Source organism: Medicago truncatula, chromosome 1 (assembly GCF_003473485.1).
Source record: "Medicago truncatula cultivar Jemalong A17 chromosome 1, MtrunA17r5.0-ANR, whole genome shotgun sequence".
NCBI lineage: Eukaryota > Viridiplantae > Streptophyta > Magnoliopsida > Fabales > Fabaceae > Medicago > Medicago truncatula.
In genome coordinates, this window is record NC_053042.1 from 54,103,754 (window position 1) to 54,120,327 (window position 16,574).

At 33.1% G+C, this 16,574-nt stretch overlaps 1 protein-coding gene across 1 annotated transcript; it reads right to left on the minus strand.

Moving 5' to 3' along the window:
• Positions 1 to 6,102: 6,102 nt before the first annotated feature.
• On the minus strand, positions 6,103 to 12,694 carry LOC25485548 (probable pectate lyase 18). Its single transcript, XM_013614784.3, has 4 exons — positions 12,323 to 12,694; positions 11,332 to 12,226; positions 11,013 to 11,218; positions 6,103 to 6,490 (listed from the first exon to the last, which is right to left on the minus strand). Exons 1-4 carry the CDS (start codon positions 12,451 to 12,453, stop codon positions 6,232 to 6,234), a joined length of 1,491 nt encoding a protein of 496 aa, XP_013470238.2. The 5' UTR covers positions 12,454 to 12,694; the 3' UTR covers positions 6,103 to 6,231.
• Between the last annotated feature and the right edge of the window lie 3,880 nt (positions 12,695 to 16,574).

Below are 16,574 nucleotides of genomic sequence, written 5' to 3' on the forward strand. Positions count from 1 at the left end.
ACTTAGTTGTTGTTGATGTTATTCCCTTTTTATCAATAAATTTATTATATCTTAAGAGTAATATGCATCAAACTGTACCTTTTTTTGGGTAGCTTGTAATATTTGATTATATATATTTTTTTACAATTTAAAGGAACTATAGATTTCTTTTATTTATTGCACTTACATTTTTTTGGTGAATATTGTTACTTGCATTAGATTTCTTCAAGGAACACCCTTAAAAATTTGCTTACATCCTAAAATGATTAAAATACTTTTTAAATTTCCAATGCGCCTAAAACTCTTCCTCTGATCTTCCAAAACCTCATCGTCAAAACAAGTGTTTCTCTCATCTCTTTTTGTCAAATTTTTGCAATTTTTTAAATAATCAAATTTTTGCAAGTTTATGTTCTTTACATAAACTCTATTTCCATACGTTACGTGAACTCAGTTTACATAGGTTACATGATTTTATATAAAGTACAAGGTTTATAAAATGATGCATACATCAATTTGTTTCTCATACGGCTGTGTCAAGTCAGTTAACATCTATAAATCTGTGTTTCAAGATGTACCTAATTTATAATACATAAGCTTAGATAATTTGTTCATGTAAATTCTAAAGTTGAAACTTTAAACAACACTTACAATTCAAAAACAAAGAAAACACAAGAAACCATCATTGAAAAAGCACAACTTCTTCTATCTACGCAATAGAGTATAATGATCTTGTGATTCAATCACATATCCATAAATGTTTGTGTGTGTGAATAGATAGTGGGGTCAACTGCCCCCACTTGTTTGTTATATCACTAACAAATTCTTTAATATTTATGCAATGTGACTATACTGATAAGGTATTATTGTCCTCATATAGTCCATTGATAACATCACAAAAAACAATAAATCTAATGAGAATGCTAACGAGTGTTTTGAAAGGTATTGGTTAAAAAATTAAAAAAGACAATTTTGTGTAAAAAAATGTTATAACTATTGATAAAAATAACGTGTATTTACTTGACAAAAAAAACGTGTATTTTTAAGATAAATTTTTCATTTATGGAATTTATGACTCCAATTATTAATTTTTTTGGATTCATCCTAATGTGTGAGAGAGATAAAAAAAAAAGAAAAAAAAAATTGAAACATTTATGTGAATAAAGGGTAATTTTGATATTATTAAATTTAGGTGTAAGTGAAAAAAACCCTTGCATTATTATTAGTTTTCTTAGGCATGCATATTATTAGATATATAGATAGTGATTAGGCATGGCAACAAAATCCATACCCGCGGTTACCGGCTCGAACCAAACCCAATTTAACAGGTTTTCTCCGTTTTGACTGGGTTTGGGTTTGGGTTTGGGTATGGGCTTTCCCTGATTTCAAAACACGGGTATGAGACGGATAACGGGTATATAGGTACCCACCCCGAACCCATACCCGTCCCAAATGTAAAAATTTACTTTATGTTGATATGTCATGTTATTTTGTTTGATAATTGTCATGTTAATAAAAACTATCATTGATATTTAAAGGATCAACTAAATCATTCCGTCTTACAAATGTTAAAGTGAGCATATTGTTGGATAATGTATTACAACGTTGCTCTTGGGGATGCAAAAAACTTCTATTTTTTATTGAAAAAAATTATTCGATACGGGGATGGGGATGAGGTGGGGATACCCGAACCCGTCGGGACGGGGATGAGATTCAATTTCTCATCCTCGTTGAATATGGGTAGGGTAACGGGTAAGTATATGAGAATCGGGTATGGGGATGGAGAAGGTAAAACCTATCCCCACCCCGCCTCATTACCATGCCTAATAGTGATGTTTGACGAGAATGACCGTTGAAGTGAGGCAAATAAATCGTTTCATTTATGAGGTTAAGTTATATTATTTTCGCAAAGATATGCACATGGAGATGGGATAATAATTTCTTTAGTACTGGACGGTTTGACAAATTCTTTTTGATATGGAGACAGTCCATGTTAGCACTTCACTTTTTTTTTGAGGTAAGCACTTCACTATTAGTTTATTATTACGTAGAAAAAGCACTAAAATTAAATAAAGGAACCGAAGTTGACATGGCATCACAACTGCCACTTCATCCACTCATATCCGGTGGCATTTAGCATGGGAATGGAGAATTGTTTCTCATTATGGAAAAGTTTTTTTCAACCATTAGATTAAAAAGGAGTATTAATTTTATCATGAACTGTCTACACCATATTTTTTCCTTTGTCTTTTACATTTTTTTTTGTTCAGATCTGTATTTTTTCCTTTCCATGCTTATATACTTAACCATCATGGACTGTCTCAAGAGTTTCATATTTTTTATCCAAAAAAAATCAGTAATGGAAGCAACATCAACTTGCTTCTTCTGTGATAGAATCCCATCAAAATCCAAACTAGCTTCATCATCATCATTTGGATCATTTTGTTTATTAACGCGCAACAATGTTACTACAATCATGTGCAAAACTTCATTAAGAAAAAATGAAGAAGAAGGAGAAAAAATGATGCAACAATAGAAATTCAACTACCCTTTGGGAATATGAACAAGAATGTTCATGTCCATGAGAATATTGGTGACCCTATTGCATGAGAATATTCCAGATCTTGAGTTTTTTTTGCCTTCTACGTAATAGAGCAATAGAAAAAACATATAAACATAATGAAATCAATGTTGAAATTGGATAGAGCGCAAGAGTATGATTACCGAATTATCAAAGAAAAAAAATCCAGATTTGCACAAAAAAAAGTGTAAAAGATAAAGGAAAAAATATGGTGTAGACAATCCATGATAAAATTAATACTCCTCTTTAATTTAATGGTTGAAAAAAACTTTCCCATGATGGAAAACAACTCTCCATTCCCATTCTAAACCCCACCCTCAAATCCTATCTTTTATGTTTTTCTCTTCTCATATGAAACCTTAGAGCATAAATATCGATAGACTTTCTACCGTGTCTACACAAAAACCAATGCTCTCATATCAGAATACCATTGATATTTTGATTTTAAGGGGTTCCATCTTTTACTGCGTTCCTCCGCATGGAAACAGTGCCTTATTGTTTTCTTTGCATTAAAATATAATTTATAAGGTATTTACAAGCAACCAAAGAGACTTTTGATATATTATGGGTTTAGTGGGACCCACTTTAGAGTTTTGGAGGAGTGGTATGGATATTTAGAAAATATAGTTGAGTGATTTAAATAATTGAGAAGTGTGAAGTAATATAATTTATTGCGTGAGATCCATTTATACCACCCATATGAATGACATGGATATGGATGCTCTTAAAGATGAACTCTAGCAGAGTAGAAGCAAGCAACAGTCATACGACCAACTAAAACTCACACCACTTTCATAGCTAACAACAATAATGTCAAACGTAGCTCGGATTGCAACTTAAGAGATGTCGAAAGAGTTTTATAAACGAGTTTCAAGATTCACATCTTTAAAGCTAATATAATCACTAACTTACAAAAAATTGTTGGTAAATGTGATGTGAGTTAGAAGTTTAACATTGTTTAGAAAGGTGAAAGTTGAACATCATATAAAGAAGAGGCTAAAATATGGTTTTAGTCCTTGCAAATATGTCTCGTTTTGCTTTTAATCCCTGTAAAAAAATATATTTGTTTTTGGTCCCTGCAAAATTTTTTGTTTTTGAAAATAGTCCCTATTTTGCAGGGACCTTTTTTAAAAACAAAATATTTTGCAGGGACCAAAAACTACAAAGCTGGTTCAGTTATAATGTGTCACGTAAGCAAATCATCACAAAGTGGGGTCAGGGACTATTTTCAAAAACAAAAAATTTTGCAGGAACCAAAAACAAATTTTTTTTTTACAGGGACTAAAACCAAAACGAGGCATATTTGCAGGGACTAAAATCATATTTTAGCCTAAAGAAGATGACTCATAAATTCAATGTTACAGATTGTTGGTTAAGATGAGATTTCCAACTAACTGTGTGTGGTTGCTCTTGACTCAACGTGGATGATCCCTCGAGCTCCCCTCATGATCTAACAATGATATCAAAGTCGATGGTTCTATTAAAGGGATTGACTCCTTATATTGAAAGTCTTCCAAACCAACAATGTTCGGTTAGATTCTCATTGATGTTAGAGTGTCAATGGAGGTGCAAGTGTACGTAATGTGAATGACTCACACTTGAGAAATATATATATAGAGATATGGTACTTTGGTTTTTTTTTTCTTCAAAAAGAGGTAATTTAATAAAATACCAAAAAAGCTTTTGACCTTTATATGTTTTTCTTATGACAATTGAGTACAATTTAACCACAACAATCTTCGTGGTGAATTGAAAATATGACGTGCAAAACATAAAAGGCTTAATTGTACTTTTCCCCTTTATAATTTGCTAATTGTGCGATTTTGCACCTCATAGTTTTAAACGAGCGATTTTGCCCCCTATAGTTTTCATCCTTTCTGATTTTATGGTCCCATGACATTTAGTGCTGATGTGTCTGTTTTTTTTATCAATTAACGTGTGCCACGTGTGTAATTCCATTTTTAAAAAAATAAAAAAATGGTATTTTTCAGATTTTCAGCACTAAATTCTATTGTTGGTCACGTGCCTCCTTCTCTCAAAATCTGAAAAATACCATTTTTTTTATATTTTTAAAAATGGAATTACACACGTGGCACACATTAATTGATAAAAAAACAGACATATCAGCACTAAATGTCATGGGGACCATAAAATCAGAAAGGGAGAAAACTATAGGGGGCAAAATCGCTCGTTTAAAACTATGGGGTGCAAAATCGCACAATTGGCAAACTATAGGGGGGAAAAGTGCAATTAAACCAACATAAAAAAATATTCGAAGAACCAAATTTATTGTGAAACTTTTATTTCCGTTTGCATGAGTCTGCTATCATTTTCTATCAGCTCTTTTTTATAGAGCGTTCAGTTTTGAGACCAAAAATAAAACCATTCAATTCAAACATAAAATCACATACGGTTCTGATTTTTTATTTAAAAAATTCGATCTAATCTAAGAGCCTGTTTGGCCACACTTTTTTTCTCCTTTACTTCTTCTTAAAAGCAAAAGGAGGGCCAAAGTTAAAAATATAAACTTTGCAAAAACTTTCGTCTCCTTTTTTCATTGATCCTCCTTCGATACCCGACTCCAACTATTTTTATATTTTCATTTTAATACTGGAAACGTTGGTAGCTAACAACATATACATAATAAATAAGAACGACTCTCTTTTTTCTTTATGATATTACTTTCTGCTAACGATGTATACACACCTTATGCTATATATATTAATATTATAACAACGATTGTTTTTTTTATAAATGATGATAAAGAACTATGTTATTTTTAAGGTGATAAAGAACTGTGTTACAGTATTATCTTTTTAAAAAAGATATTATAACTTAGAATATGCAATCATATTTAGTTTGAAATATAGTATAAGAGAATATAGTATTATAGTCATATTTAGAAAATGGTTAAATGTTACAAAATAATTATTTAATAATAGCCATTCACTGTTATATTTTTTTTACAAAATATAGTATTATAGTTTTTTAGAAGATATAATATTATAGTTATAACCTATAGATAATATATAATTAAATTATTTTTAAATAATTATTCTTGTAAATTATTTGATGAGTTCGACCAATCAAGACAGGTGTGAAAAATCCAATAAATAAATAATCTTTCATTTTTCATGGAAAATGAATTCTTTTTCATATCATGGAAATTCAATTCTTTTTCATATAATGAATTATAAATATTATTCATTTTTATATAGAATTAACTTAAAAAAATGTTTCAAGAATTGATATTTCTTTTTTAAAATTTTCAGTCATTGATAATATCACAAAAAAAAATTACCAAAACAATATAGTACGACAACAATCAATGTTTTTTCTTGATATTTCACAACTACGTGGAACTTTTAAAAATAATTTTTAAGCTAACAAGACAATTATTACCAAACAACTTTTACTTTATTTTTAAAGCTCTTCCTTTTAAATTTAGTTTTAAAGTAATTTTTAGACCCTAAAAGTCAGGCCAAACACACCCTAATTATATACAGTTTGATTCGGATATATTCAAATTATCAAAACAGAAAGAGTTGTGCATAATGAAATATGATTTCTAATTTCTAAATTCTAAAATAAATTACTGTAACTTTGAACTTTTTTCCCTTTGATAACTTTTTTGGTATCAAAGGAATTCTTTTCCCACCCCAATTGTGAGATCATCATAGTAATGATAATAAAATATCATAGTTGGTGATAATGTCCAAATTGAAAATAATTAAAAGAGACAAAAAAGTTGAAACAAATACAATAGATGAGTAGGGTACTAGCGGTGCTGCTTGGCTGCTGGTACCTTTGAATATCATACCAAAGAAGTCCCCATCGTCATTGCTGGACCCCCCATTCCCATTGTAACCCTTGCTGTTGGCTCCTGTCGTGGTCCCACCACCGTTGAACCCGGGATATATATCCCCATTATCCCTGCTCAATAATTCAGTCATTAGACTCTAATAAAAGTACCTTCCTTTTGTTTGGTAGACATGTGAAATCTATTCTATAAACACTAATAATCATGAAAACATTGAGATAAGAATAGCAAGAAAAAATGGATATTTGCTTCAAATCTAAGGAAAAACAATGGCAAAGATTTTGTTTTAGAGTACATCAATTATAGTGCACAACTTGTTTAGACCCTTCAAAACATCGAAGCGACATAGTTAATAGTTCATTCACCCTACTTTTTCTCTTTATACATTATAACTTTAGATTAGGGAGGCACACCCTCGTGCAAGATCAGAAAGAACCATCAACTTCAATGAGGACTTGCAATAGAATTTGCATATAACCAACCAATTGAAAAATTCCGAACTTTAACCCAAGTCACAGCGGGTTGAACAGAAGGTCCAACCATCTGTGTCAACTAAAATTGATTCATTCATACTCAGGGGCGGTTCTTCTAAGGGGCCGGCGGAGGCCACGGCATCCCCCAGATTTTCCTTATATACAATATTAGCTGTATTTTATCACTAGATTTTAGCTGGTCCAGTGGAAAGGGGGTGCCATAAAATCCTAAATGTCATGAGTTCGAGACTTCCTTGCCTCATTTTTTACAATTTTATCTTCTAATTTTAAATATTGTATTAAAAAAAAGCTTCTGAGGAGATTCGAACCCCTGTTCCATTGCTAATTTGAATCGATTCATACCACTAGGATGGTTATTAATAATTGATATTTTTTGAAACCATTTAATATATATTCCATATATATTTGGCACCCCCAACAATTTAACTCAAGATCCGCAACTGTTCATACTTGCTTCAAATTGAAGTAAAGCTAAATACTTTAATAACTAAGAAATTTGACTAGTATCAAACTATCAATAGCAACATTAATTGGTTGAGGGAGCTTTAATTGCATTTTCTATTTAAAGGTGTGTGTATAACCACGAGAGTAGGAAAAAGTGAGTGGATCTCATACGTAAGAAAGACAAGCTTTTTAGCATGCAAACCTGGTATGAGTCAAAACATAAATGGAAAACAACTCTAGATAGGATGTGTTAAAGCTACATGCGTGACTAGATTCAATAAATTTAGGCAAAGAAGTCAAATACGAAATAAATTAAATTTGGTTGTAGTTTGAAATTTTATAAAGGGATCGAGTCACTCAATAGAGTAGGACTTGAATTCTTTGCAGCCAATGTAGAGATACTCTAAAATGGACACCACTCAATAGGGTTGAAACTAAATGCATACAAAATCACATAAATGAGGAACCAAATTTCTTAGGAAAAATGGAGAAGATCACCACTCTACTGACCAGTAGGTACACTAGATCATTGTACTAAACAAAGGTCATGTCTTCTTAATTCAAATTTGATTTAAGGCCATTGTGATCCAATAATGTCCCAGTCCTAGAGAATGGTAGTTACTTGGAACACAATTAAATAATAGAATAATCAGTTGCTAGAGAGAGATATGTAGAGACAGACAGACTAATCAGGCACTAAATGAAAGGTTAAGAAGGGTTTGAGACAGTGTGAGCAAGTAACAAGGGAGAGTCCCTTTCCAAATTCTGATCCAATAGCAACATGGTGAGCCGTGTGACTAGTTTGGGTCTAATCAGAAATGGGACCAAGAGGAAAAGGGTGCTCAAAATATGTTTATATTATGAAAGGTCCCACGCTTACTTGCTGGAAAGCATATAAAAAGGGAATATAGTTTCAGTCATCTACCCATAACACCCTCCAAAACATCTGATCTGACGTAAGGGCAGGTCCCTGTCACTCTACCCTGGAAACGTAGTCTTTTTCTATCTATACAACAACCCTGTTTACACACACATTCAGATCTTCTGTTGGAAAGCTTTTTGAAGATTTAGATTTTCTCTAACTTTGGAGGGATGAGATTTTTTTTTTTTATAACCATATGTTATAGATGATGAGAAATGATATTTGAACATCGATTTGGTCACAACTTTTATGACAACTTTCTCTCTTATACTCACATAATTTTTTACTTTATCTCTCTATTGCTTTGACTTCCGTACAAATACCTACTTTTTCTTTATAAATTATGGTTGTCACACAAGTTGTCAATCAAATTCGTTGTTCAAATAACACTCCTTATAGATTATAGATGCTATAGTCCATAAATCTGTTGGGTACACGAGGTAGGTCCCCTCCCCCCTCCCTGTTCAATTGAGTTTTTTCATGAGTAAGAGATCAAACTCATGACCACTTATTTAAGATGTCTAAATCTCTAACACTCAAACTAACCAGATATTGATGAATGAATAAGATTCAAGATTATGTATCTTTTGTATCACGATAGGTTAGTCGAAATCACGGTAGCTCAGTCATTTCATCAAACTCAACGTCATAGCAACAAGCACATTATAGAATGGCTGAATTGGTGAATAAAATCTTGTTGAAAGAGTATTTAGTAGAGAGAAAATCCCCCTCTCTATGGCCCCACCAATCTCTCCTGATTTATCTTCAGTATTTCTAGAACCTCTTTATCTTCTTTTTTGTATGAATACCTCTATATTTCTTCTAATTCCTCTTTTTCTATATTGTCTATAGATCCCTACAAACTCAGCATTCCTCTCTCTACTCTGCTCCCCAGACCTCTATGTCTCCTAAATTTTCCCTACACACTCATGTCTAGACAAGCCAAATAACAATCCGCACACATGCATCTCTCTGTTTTTTTTTTTTTTTAAATTATATTAATTATTAAGCATAACATAACTCTTCAAAATTAATTTGTAACGTCATGAGTTAGAATCAACTTTTTTGTGTTTATTTGAAAAATGAAGATAGAGATTCATTCCACACTTATAAACAGATCTTAGACCATAGTTCGGTTTGTCAAAATAATTTTCAAGCTAATAACGGATAATTTATAGCTTATAAGCTCATATCATTAAGATTCACATTTTTAGTAACATTTTTTCTCAAAAATTTATAGCATATTTTACTAGCTTATATTGTTTTCTAGTAAACTACTTCAAGTAGCATTTAAACCTCCAGGTTTCAGAAAAACTATTCAATTTTATCTTTGATATCTTAACAGTTAGCTCATCCTTATCATCTATCAACTAGCTTATCAGTTATTGGTTATAAAAAATCATCCGCTAGTATCTAGCTTATCATGTATCCGCTGCTTTTAACCAAACAATTTAACTTCTTACAATATAGCACTCCTTTTTGGCCATTGCTTCTCACATTAAGCAACACTAACCCTAAACCTTGACTTCTTTAAAAAAAATCTTCACCCATTTCTACTTTTAAAACAGTATGCTAATGAGTGAGTGATGTAAGAACATTTGTTAAAGAGGTAGTAATAAAAAAAAACTTGCCTTGTACTACTTAAAGAATTGAAAATGTAATGATTATAAATTTTCCTATAAAAATTTACCTCTTTCAATTCCTTAATTTTCCATTTTTTTTTATTTTGTCTTTAACTGTCACTAGATTATCCTTCAGTTCTAAAACTGCTAAAGATTGAGTTGCTTATTTAAGATTAAGAACCCTTCAATTAAAATGCTATAAATGTAGCTCAACTCATAATGGAGTAAGTGAATTTGCTCTTCCTAACCATTTGCTTTATTGGGCATGAATGTAGCTCAATAACAGCTTTCACCTCCAAGTACACTATCCAAAGGGGATCTAAACGAAGTTTTCACCTTTCAAAATCAGGGTAGTGCATCTCGTTCCACACTCAACTTTTTATGAGAAAAAGACGAATGCAAACAAAAAAAGTGCCCGTTGGGCCATGAGCAAGAGATTCCCAATGACCTCACAATCACGTGCAATGCATAGGCTAAAAAAAGTCCCACTTTCCCCCGATTCACACTAAATTGGTTTACTCCAATTTCCAACCTTGTGTTTACTCCATCATTACAATAATTTTACCATAAAAAGTTAGATTTAGCACTAACCCAAGTTTAGGAAAGTGGGAGCATGTTAAAATAACAAACAAACAATATTCCCTACACCTTTTCACAGTAGAATACTATACTATATTGCTCATCAACAATTTGTGTTTAGTAGTTGTTCTCGTGCTGTACCGCGTCCCTCAACTGAACATCACCATGTGTGTTTTTCATTTTATTAAAGTGTAGGACACTAGGACCATGTGGTCAGAGTGGAGTATACCAAAAAGACTATAGTAACCTTTTCTATCATAAGATATTATTACATGAAAAGACGAGTTTAGCCTTTCTATTCTAATGCCAGTTAATAAGAAGAAGACAGGTAATGTCCGTTGTTAGGACATCCTATTCCTCCTATATTATTAGTATAATTAATTTTAAACTTTTTATCAATTAAATAATGCAAGTGTTCAAAAGGTAAGGTGGTGGTGATTTTAATAGAGAAATGATATTTGTACAACTTTGTAACAATATTCTCTCTATTGTTTTTAACCAATGAAAAAGAGAATAAAGAAGTTGTCACAAAAGTTGTATCAAATAAATATCACTGCTCATTTTAATATAGTACCTGGGATCACCGAATACACCAGAGTACATTGTAAGCTGGTTAATTTGCTCCACGGATTTTGGCTGTACACTTGACGCCTCCGCATACTGAGCACTCATCCCCACCCCTGACGGTACAAAGAACGCTCCATTTACCATTATATCCCCCTCCGTCCTCCAATTCCAACCACTCCATTCTTTATCATCTGTATCCACGCGCTTTGTCACCTGAAAAATCCATCATTAGAATCTCATCTGCACGCGACACCATTGCGAGTACAAAAGCATATATTGGTTCCAAAAAAGCAAAAAGGGTAAAACAGTAAAATTAAAAGACGAACCTCTTTAGCATTTGCATCGGAAGGAGCTGTGTAACGGTTACCCTGACTGTTAATAGTAGGATTAGCACTACCTCCGATAGCATACATTTCCCACTGTGTAAAATCATTGTTAACAACATGAATATAACCAAGTCTACAACGTGGCATTCTTTGAACAAGTCCTTCACCAAAGTGATTAAACGCTATTGTTACTTGCATTCCTCTATCTGGAGTGTATTTATCATTATGACCTAAAAGCATAACTTCATCGTGATGACCAAAATGATTATTCGAAATTGTTATTGCAGTGGACCCCATTATAGCATCTATTAAACCGTCGGTGCAATAAGATAACGAGCAATGGTCGATCCAGATGTTACGTGAACCGAAGATTGATATTCCGTCACCGTCCGATATGCCTCTGAATCCTACATGCGTTGGACTCGCACGTATGTTAGTATTCCCCGAGGGTCTACAGTGATGAACATGGATATTGTGGATTATTACGTTTGAGATGTATTGGAGTGTGATGCAACCGTGGCCGGTGATTTGAACATTTGCGCCGCGACCGTCGACGGTTTTGTAAGAATTGAAGATGAGTTCGTGACGGAGGTTTATTGTCATGGAAGAGGAGAAGATTATCCAGAGTGGTTCGTCTTGAATCACGGCGTGACGGAGTGTTCCTGGAACTGGATTTGCTGGGTCGTTGTCGGAGGAATCTGTTACTATGTAGATCTGACCTCCTTTACCTCCCATGGCGGCGCGACCGAAACCAATTCCGCATTCCGCTAATTTCTGACGGTTTGCGGACCAGTTTGGGTCGCATCGCCAGCAATCGTCTACCGGGTTTCCAGTTAAACAAGCACCTTGATCTTTTGAGAGGAGTTCCCTTCTTGAAAATGACACATTGATTTTCCTGCATTAACAAAAAAAAGTTAAAATGTAAATGTTTATGATGTTTATTTTTGTTGTTGAGTAAAATAAAGACGAATGTAAATATTTTTTTGCTTACTGATGAAGTTCGTGAACCACAGCCTCAGGGTAAGGATGTTGGTGGGGTAAGGTGAGGTTGGAGAAAGCTTTGATTTGGGGTAAGAAAGAACACAAGAGGGACATTAAAAGAATGCAGCTCATAGGAAGCATTCTTTGTTTCAATGAATGAATGAATCAGCAAATAATAATGACTTGTGTGAGAGGTGTTGTTGGGGGTATTGTATTTGGGTAAGTAAGCAAGTAAAGGAAGAAGGGATTGATTGAGGGGTTTTGCTTTGGTTTTGTCTGTTTTTTTTTTTTTTTTGTTAGATAAAAATTCTTTTTTTGCTTCAGATGTCTTCCTCTTCAATGCACAACAACTTAGGAAGCTGGAATTTTTGGGAATTGGGTTGGGCTTTTATATTAAAAATACTAGGTTTCTTTTCATATAAAAAAACTAAGTTTATTTTTATAATAATGGTTGCGGTAATTATTCTTAAATTATTAAAAAATGAAAAAATTGAGTTGCTTTATTGGTGGGGTTTTGTTTATTTGAGAGATTAGAGAGGTTGTGTTAAGGACAAAAAAATAGAGGGAAAGAAAAAAACACCATTCCCTACCTTGGCTCTTGGTTTTTCTAATTCCTACCCTTTGCAAACACTCTCAATTACTCACATTCTTTGCCTTGCTTGTTAATCCTTTCTAAGAATTGCGGCTAAAAGATCAATGGTTGGGAAACTGCATAGAATAGAATAGAAAGAGAAACAAAGAGGCTTATCCAAATAGGTAAATAAATAATTTCTAATTTTCTTTCTTCCGCATCAAATTTAGGTACTTTTCTTTTTTGGTATTGTATCTTTGCCTTTGCGAAGATTTAAGATTCTTTTATTCCCAATAATCCCCCACCTCCACTTTCTTAGCTTTTTATCTCTTTATTTACTCTCTTTTTTGCGAGAATCTGTTTATTACTTTATGGATGAATCGGTGGGAAAGAGATTTGGGGTTAGATACTAATGAAAACAAAAATGCATCTTTGAGTCAATTAATTTATTGCTCTAGGATTTGGAATTCAAGCACCGTTTCTTCACCAAAGATTTCCTTTTCATTGCTCACGAAGAAAAGTAGCGAAGACACAAAGGGGGAGGGAAAAAAACAAGTATCTTTGAGGCTCGATGTGTAATTTAGTGCAAAGTTTTCTTTCCGTAAATCTAGAACACGAAATTAGCATATGGTGTACAAATTAGTGCATGTAACTTTATTCGTTAAATCAAGCACTCATATTCCTTCTCTATTTTTTTAATAATATTAAGAGGGATAGATCCCTCTAAAAAAAATATAAGAGGGATAAGTTGATCAACTAAACCGGTGGTGGGAACACCCTTACAATCCAACACCGAGATAGCTTGAAGAAAAATACATTTTGAATTAATAAAAACCATGAAATCCTTTTTTAAGCAATTGTAAGAAGAAGAAAATTTGTTTTTAGCTAATAAGTCTGCGTAGAAATAGCCTCTCTGAAGCAATATTGAATGGTGGTCGTTCAATCGAAGAGGTGAAGGACATTAAGAACATCTTTCAAGAGAAATTTGAGATAAGAGATTGAGGCTGATTGATTAAAAACAGTTGCAATTAGAGTAGAATCTGTCTAAAAAACGACATGATCAAGGTGAAGATTGTGAGCAATACACATGGCATGAACTAAACTTTACATCTCAGCACACTGAGAATGGTTTGCGAGCAAGATTACAATAGAAACCCTGTATAAGACTACATTGGTAGTCTCTAAGCAAATCTCCACAAGCTGAAAAGCCATTCATTTTTCTATGAGCTTCATCTACATTAAACTTGGTTGGGATTCCCATTTGATATGGATGGTGGTGCTAGAACTCTCCATTTTCACTTTGTTGGCAATATGGATAAGTAGACCCCCACATAGAATGGAATATTGATGAAATAAAACAGTTCATTATGATCCTTCTACAAAGCTAAAAAATTTCCAATATCATCGTCACCAAGGTTCCATTCAAGCCAAGGCATGAAACCTAGACTAAAGAATTTCGCCCAATAATATGGTTTGATGATTGGGGACCAAAATTTTATAGCTTCATCACAATCTCGCAAGATGCGCATATTAGATTCGGGATCCTAGTGGCAACTAGGATGGTTGTGGTCAGCAGTCAAATTGAATTTATATTTCTCATCGATCATTGGTCATCAATCTACCATGGAAAACTTTCTAAAGAAAAAAATGGATCCTATCAGGTTCATTCCACTTTTAGACCAGTTTAAACAAGTTGGAATCATTATTTCTCTCAATGAGGATTTTTATCCGTGAGAAAAGAGTATACCGAATTGAGAGAAAAATTTCCCACCAACAGACGCACTTAAGTTTGAAAAGCCTCATGGATAGGGGCTTGATAGCAGATTTTGGTGCAGACATCTTTGGATAGCATATGATTAGGGACCTCCCCACTTACATTCATTTCCATTTGCATAAAAACAAACAAGAAATATCCAACCAACCAGAATAGTATTATCAAAATTGGTAATTAGGGGATATATTTCCTATAACCATCCATCCTTGCGAAACCAAGTATCTTTTCCATTTTTAATGAACCAAGTTATATTAGAAGCAGTGTCCCCTCAAACATTAGAACAATTTTGTCTAATGAAAATATCTGGAAGACATTAGGTCCCAAAGCTTATCTGAATTAGCAACAAAATTTCATACTAGCTTTAACATGTACGCTTGGTTTAGCATACACAAGTTTTTAAATCCAAGAACACATTATATTCATCTTTAAGGAGGAAAATCTTACTCCACGAAACAAGATATCACTTTTGTTGTTCCCAAGTGGATCCCTAAATGAAGTTCCTGCAAATTATTTCTGGGTGATGAGACCTGCAACAGAAAGAGTTAGTTTTCCCTCTAGTTAATTTTTTTCTCATATTATCAATAAGAATGTTGAACGAATGTTTATAAATTTTTTGGTGAAGCATATCCTAAATAACACTCACGCTCATTGGTTTCCTTAATGTCTAGAATGCAACATAAATTGACAACAAGGTCATGATTTGTATTTTTAGAGAAGAAATCTTAGAATATCTATGAAAATTAAATTGACAACATAATATTTCTTAACTTAAAAATAAAAGAAATTATGGTTACCCAATGATAATTGATCTTTGGCAGTCGCACACCTCAATTGTACATAGGGGATAGGGCCACTGATTTACAAATGCTTACTCAAATACACCAAAATACATGTTGGCGACATGCATTATAAAAATAGTTAGTTTATTCCATTTTTTTTACATTTTTAAATTCTTATAAGTGGGAACAACTTGATAATTTTAAATCATACATTGTAAGGTGTAAGGAGAAACTTTGGTTCTTTTATTATTAGGTGTTCATAATGATATTCATTTCTGAAAACCACTCCCAGCTGGATTTATCAATTTGGAAGAAAAAAACATCGTACATTCAGATTGATAAATTCGTATAACACCAAAAAAAAGATAGATAATTCATATAAAACGGTATTTTTATCCGTTTGAATGAGCAAATCTAGACAAATGCAGTTTGTAATAGTCAAGGGTGGAAAAAATTGCTCTTCTTCCTTTCAGTTTTGCTCATTCCCGTTTTGCTTTTATGCCTACGTGAGTTAATTCACCTTGAAAAATATTCAGCGTGAATTAACTCACATTGAACATTTTTAAAGGAAAAAGTAATTTTGAAAGGGAGAAAAGCAATTTTCAAATAAAAACTGTATTATTTATTGTTCTGGGCCTAATATTTTGGTAATTGCATTACCAGGGTCCAATTAATCTGCAACCCAAAGAAATCCATTTTTTTAAAATTGTTTATTAGACACCCTTATTTTGTTCTTGGACATCAGAATTAACCATTTTACCGGTTCATTCACAAACAACATTTAATCACCTTTCCATATCTGCATGTACAGAAGCATAAAAAACAAAAACAAAAATCATTATTGCATGGAACGGTTATTATTAACCATATTGCTAGCAAGATCCAGGTGCTCATATCTAGGGGTGGACAAAAACCCGCGACCCGAAAAAACCCGCCCAACCCGGATCGAAAAAAGAGATGCGGGCGGTTTCAAATGGGTCTACGGGTTCAAAAAAGCACTTTTTCGGTTTTAGGCGGGTTTGTACGGGCTGGTTCGGTGGAAAAACTTGACCCCTCGGTGTCCGAACCCGCCCGAAAATGCAGGGATAAGTACACACATTATATACATTTATTTTTATTAAATTACTAATAATAATAA

What these genes read in the sequence shown, in the direction of transcription:
- LOC25485548 (XM_013614784.3), bottom strand. Translation starts at nt 12,453, where the DNA reads ATGCTTCCTATGAGCTGCATTCTTTTAATGTCCCTCTTGTGTTCTTTC. An exon ending in GTGGTTCACGAACTTCATCA is followed by an intron (nt 12,227 to 12,322) that starts GTAAGCAAAAAA and finishes TTGTTAATGCAG; the next exon opens with GAAAATCAATGTGTCATTTT. An exon ending in GGTGTATTCGGTGATCCCAG is followed by an intron (nt 6,491 to 11,012) that starts GTACTATATTAA and finishes ATTATTGAGCAG; the next exon opens with GGATAATGGGGATATATATC.